General features: G+C 40.9%; 1 protein-coding gene across 1 annotated transcript in view; it reads left to right on the top strand.

Moving 5' to 3' along the window:
- Positions 1 to 130: 130 nt before the first annotated feature.
- LOC108747744 (plexin-A4) overlaps positions 131 to 6,148 on the top strand; it is a 184,888-nt gene continuing 178,870 nt past the window's right edge. Inside the window, exon 1 of the mRNA XM_018485440.1 lies at positions 131 to 1,391. Within this exon, the coding sequence (XP_018340942.1) occupies positions 195 to 1,391 (1,197 nt within the window). The 5' untranslated portion in view covers positions 131 to 194. The remainder of the gene's footprint in view (positions 1,392 to 6,148) is intronic.

The following is a 6,148-nucleotide window of genomic DNA, read 5'->3' as shown; positions in this document are numbered from 1 at the left end:
ATAGACGAAGAAGCGATGAAGGAAGAAGAGAAAGAGAAGGAAAAGGAGGAGGAGGAGGAAGAGGAGGAGGAGAAGGAAGAGGAGGAGGAGGAGGAGGAGGAGGAGGAGAAGGAGGAGGAGGTGGAGGACGAGGAGGAGGAGGAGGTGGTGGGAGGAAGGCACGACGGAGTCCGTAGTGTGGAAGTAGAGTAGGCATGTTGTCAGTCTTCCCGACAACAACCACGGGGACGATGAGGGTGGCGCGGTTGGTGGTATCGCGGCCGCGTCGACGATGTTGGTGTCGTCTGTCGCTGCCGCTGATGCTGATCCTCATGCTATCGCTATCGTTGCCGATAACGCGCTCATTACCGGCCGATATAGTACAGAAATTCCACGATCCAGAAGTGGAACGCATGAACCACCTGGTAGTGGACAAGAACACAGGCCGGGTGTACGTAGGCGCAGTTAATCGTCTCTATCAGCTGTCACCGGACTTGCTGCTGGTCGTAAAGGAGGTCACCGGACCTAAGGGCGATTCCACAGCGTGTTCGATGCTAGACTGCCCCCGTGAGGCGCAAAAGCGGCCAGTCGACAACGTAAACAAGGCCCTGGTGATCGATTACACCACTACGCGGCTCATCTCCTGCGGCAGCCTGTTCCAAGGCATGTGCACGGTGCGCAATCTGCACAACATATCGGACGTGGTGCAGGAAGTGAAGGAAGCGGTGGTGGCAAATAACGCCACCGCGTCAACGGTCGCGTTTATCGCACCTGGTCCGCCAAATCCACCGGTCTCTCAGGTCATGTACGTCGGAGTGACCTTTACAGGCAATTCACCCTATCGCTCGGAAGTGCCGGCGGTGAGCTCGCGTTCCCTCGACAAAGACAAGATGTTGAACATCGCAGAAGCAGCAGTGACAACCGGTACGCGAATGTATGTTAACTCATTGTCGCGCGAGCGTTATCCTATTAACTACATCTACGGCTTCAGCAGCGGTGGGTTTAGTTATTTCCTTACTACGCAAATGAAAAATACGGAGACGCCGATCTATTTATCAAAATTGGTCCGCGTGTGTCAGGACGACGAGCATTATTATTCGTATACGGAGATACCGATTAATTGCACAAGTGACGAGCGTATTTACAATCTGGTGCAAGCCGCCTACGTAGGCAAGGCCGGTTCGGTACTTGCCGGCGACCTGGGCATCACCGCTCAGGACGACGTGCTCTTCGCTGTGTTCGCCGAGAGCGACGGGCCCAACAGTGACGTGCCGCGACCGCACTCAGCTTTGTGCGTGTACTCGCTTAAGGCGATTCGCCGCAAGTTCATGAGCAATATACAGAGATGTTTCAGCGGCGAGGGACAGCGGGGCCTGGAATTCATCTCGCCGAGCCACAAATGCATATCAACGGTGAGTCATTTTGAACAGCTTAATTTAACCGCTGCTTCTTCCCCGACGTGTACGCAATCTCGACGATGTCACTTGACATCTCGCTCGTTATCTGAAGAAAAACATGGAATATTTTGGAGCGTTGTAAAAATTTAGCTTCGAACGCGAAACATTCCGAGATTTATGATAAAATGTTTTTTTTTTTTTTTAAGATTTATCATGATGTGGGATGTACATATATTATTGAACAGTAATTCTATCGCAATTGGATTTTTTTCAAAAAGAAAACTTTAAATCTTTTTAATTTATCAAGGAACTCGCGTAGAGTACGATTTATCTTGAATTTGAATCGTGAAACTTGGATTTAACAAAACGCGGAGAATTGATTTATCTTGTGTCAAGAGGCATTTTCAACTATAAACGTGTTGTTATTCACCGCCTCGTTGAAATCTCTCGTTACTTGCTTCATTCTCTCCAATGTTTGCGGTGGATTGATAGCTCGTTTAAATAAATTGATATCTCGCAGTACGGCTACTGCCGGCTAACAATAACTTGCGGAAGGTACCTCGTGTGTACGGTACTCGATAGCTCGGCACCGCGAGGGTATCAGTGCCATCGCTAGCTGGAATTATTATAACCACACGGCGTGGCGCATGGCAGTGCATTCGTGGTTGTCGAGCGGCTGAATGGCCATCAGATGGGAAGACCACCTCCCGGTGCAACAAGGACGCGATTCGTCCTCTTTGATTATTACGGCACGAATCAATCGGCCGCGTCTCGCAGGAAGCTCGGTCCTCTTTCTCACTCGTTCGCATTTACGTAACAGGTGGCATCGAAAAGCTTAAAGAAGGCAAGACGTTGCAGAAGGACGCGAGTCTCGTATACAAAACGCCATATGCTCCTTTCACATGGGACTCGCGTCATTTGTGCATGCGAGAACAATCTTTCTTCGCAGCGTCCGCTCACGTAGGCTGGCGTCGATGCTTTTCACTTTTGTACCGAGAAATGTATGAAATACTTATTGTTACGCATAATGAATTTTAGACACGAACAAATGTTAATTTTACCCGAATCTCTGTCTCTGAAAATGTTATATTTACCCACCGTGTGCGATCTGTTAAATTGCACGTGTAATATTGCATTTAAACCATTATTTGCATTAATGCGGAAACACGCATCAGGATATTGTTTTATTTACATAATCGCGGAATATATCAGCATTATGTTGCAATTAAAATGTATATTGTGATTCGCAATGATAAAGTGGATAAAGTCCGTATATTTAACCGCGATTATTTGGCGAAATATATAATGCGAGTTGAGCATTCGTCAGGAGCGTCACAAACCAATTTGATCAGTTCACGCAGTCGCGAAGTTTATTATTTACCGGGAAAGCGATCGAATTTTTATTCGTCTTTATGATTTTCCGAGATCTCAATTGCCGCAATTAAAAGTCTAACGAGACTGCGGTGAATCCGGTGAAACCTTTCGCACGCATCGTCGATCGGTGCGGCGGATTTCATAATTTATTAGCGTACCAAGAGTATTTGATATCGCCTTGCTGCAGAATTACGATTTTATTGCGCGCAGCCAGCTATCACATTCCACGACTTTTTCCACGCGTCACAGGCAGAAACTCAACGAAAATGCGCCTCTTTTGCGTTCACCACGTCGTTTCTGTCCGCGACCACCGAGGCTATCTCCTCACGATCGATCGCTGCCGATCGTTTGTCAGCGGTTAACCGAAACTTGTACAAAACGCCGATGAGCTCTCGGTTTTGCTGACCGCTTTTCCTGACAATCCATGTATTTCGCAATGCTCTCGCGTACGAATTCTCCGAATTTGAAGTTGAGCCTTGCTTTTTGAAAATTTCATTAGATAATACTGTTGAAATACATGCATGAAATTTCGCTTGAAATTTTATTCTTGAAAAAAAATCTTTAAAGTCTTTATAACAGAGATTGTATCTCGATCGAATTTTTGTTGAAAGAAAGATAGTCGAAATCCAAGAAAGGTAGTTAAAAAATCCGCGTATAAAAGGAAACCTATATATATATATATATATCGCTCTGTGCATTCTTCCGACGGAAACCCTGGCGAATTGATTCCGCACGGATACACGGCGACTTCGGACGAATTTCACGATTCATGCTCGTCTCAATAAGCGATCACGAGGAACGTTTCTCCCTATACATAACTGTACTGCGAAGTCATCCCTCGAAAGAGGGCGAAATGGACTCAATATTGAATTAGGTGGACATGCTTATTATTTGATTTTCTTAAATTACTTTCACCGGATGATAAAGATATGATTAATTATCTATATCTCTATTAATATGGTGAAATTAATTTAACAAAGCCAAGCATATAATACATATACACACATATAAAATATTATCCGTTAATGTATATTTAATACTTTCGTTTGAACGAGCACGGAATAAAATTAATTCTACACGACACATAAAAGAATAGAATATTTCGGATTATATTCCTGCATTTTCTATGTACTGTTATTTTTAATTCACACTGTCGTTTTGGACCGAAATTTACATTTTTATTTTAAATATGCTAATGATTTTTGATGAGGAAGTTTTAATTTTGATTTTAGTAATTTATTTATATAAGACTAAGTTCGTGTACAGTAATAATCGGATCACCTCTCGTGAGCAGCTAGAAAGAGGTTAAACTGAATAGCAAAGTCCTTTACATTTTGCGAACTTTAAAATAATTAATTAAGAGATATTAATTAATAAAGATCTCTGCGAATAATCGTGTGTTCGCGCGGAGATATTCTAACTTTATACACGGTACTTGCTAAGAGCGCGATAAGATGTTTGGAGACGTGTTCTACGAATGGTACAAGTATAGTTATGAATCGTTCTTCTCCTAGTTAATGCCATTCATACAGCACATCTCCAAACATCTTATCACGTTCTTAACAACCATAAACGCGCACCGTATTGAGTTTTTTCACGTATACATACTTACTTGTAGACTTTTATTAATATTTCATTAATTACGTGAAAGTTGCGAACTAGTACTTTTTTTATTTAATTTCTACCTGCTCACGAGATGTGATTTGATTATTTATTATCGGATACCCTGTGTGTATCATACAGAATATAATTGAGAAACCACACATTTGACGATAAACGATAAAAATATGAATTTAACATTCAAAATTATCGAAATAACTTCAATTTTAAAAAATCTTTATTATTAGAAATTTTTATTGCATCATTTGTTTCACAAATATTACTTATTCTTTTTTGCGAATAATTCACGATTAAAAATGTGTCTTGACAATTTTTATTCAGTCAATTTATTGTAAAAATTCTTTGATGAACAGAGAAAGAATATTGATATTCTTTTATGAAAGTATCCGTTAGAATTTTCACAAATTGATTTCTCTCTTGTCTTGCGAGAAAGCAGTATTAGTGAATTGAACAATTCATCGTTATTTGTATATCGCCAGCGCTCAATCTCAGTTTGTCAGGAAATGTCGCGACGATTTCTCGACATATGTCGATTTATATAAATTTCACATTCTCAACGTATCCAAACCAAAAGCCACAGTAATTTTATATATAAAACAGTACATATCTGATGACGTGTAAACAAAGAGAAGTAAGAAGAATTGTAACACACTGATTGGGATGAATTATTCTAAGGAAAAAGATATAAAAAAATTTTGCAAAATATTCCATTGAATACATTTATCTCAATTCTCTGATTTATTTTTACAAATTTGCGACAGTTATTTACAAAAGAAGCCATCCGTTTTTCATATCAACACAATCATTTATCTTCAGTATTGGCTAAACGATGTAAGATTTCTCTCTCTCTCTCTCTCTCTCTCTCTCTCTCTCTCTCTATCATAAAAACCACCAAAGGTTTCTGAACGTTGATTATAAACGAAGCTTGCCCAGGTTTCGTTGTGCGGAGTGCACTGACATGGCTTTCTCAAAACTTTACCGGAACGATACTTAGGCCCGTTTCTACCAAAGATTAGATTAACTTTAATCTCAATTCAACTTACTCTTTATCCTTTTCTAATTCTCGGAATTGGAAAAAGATGAAGAGTTAGTTAAACCGAGTTAAAATTAAATTGTATTGTGGTAGAAACGGGCCTTAGAGAACCGTTTTCAGTGCCCGCTTAAAGATGCGGAACACTTCGCAAAGTCTAACGAAATGATATTCACGACGCCGCGCGAGATTTATTCAAATTTTCTGCATTTCGTCTCGCTTTCTCTTTCTCTCTTTTCTTCCATCGTGAGAACGTATGCCGGAACACAAAGGATTTCTTTGCGTAGGAAGGCGAGAAAGAGGCACAGAACCTGCTGAGAGTTAGTCGCCGGACGGAGATAAGCGGGCAACCATAAAGAAGATAAAGATTGTTTGTTTGGTCTAGCCGACGACGAGCTACCGTGGGACAACGTTCGTCTTTCATTTTTATTTTCTTTTTTTTTTTTCTTTCATCATTCTACTCCGGTCGACTCTTGAGCCTCCTTCTCTTCCTGTTCCTCTTCCTTTATTCTCTTTTTATTCGAACGGACAACCGCAAGATTCTGGTGGAACGGAAACGTACAAATTCACCGGATGTGTGTGTCCATCTGACTGATTGAAGATCATGTTTAGTATTTGTGTATCTTACAATTAAACTACACGCGCTCTTTTTTTCTCTCTTCTCTCTTTTGCTCTATAAAAAAAATATATTAAAAAATCACAGTATCGAAACATATATATATTCTGAAGCTTGACAGCTATATTTTTT

This window comes from Trachymyrmex septentrionalis, unplaced genomic scaffold (genome assembly GCF_001594115.1).
Source record: "Trachymyrmex septentrionalis isolate Tsep2-gDNA-1 unplaced genomic scaffold, Tsep1.0 scaffold20, whole genome shotgun sequence".
Taxonomy (NCBI): domain Eukaryota; kingdom Metazoa; phylum Arthropoda; class Insecta; order Hymenoptera; family Formicidae; genus Trachymyrmex; species Trachymyrmex septentrionalis.
Note: the sequence above shows the minus strand (reverse complement) of the source record. Positions and strands in the feature narration are given on the sequence as shown.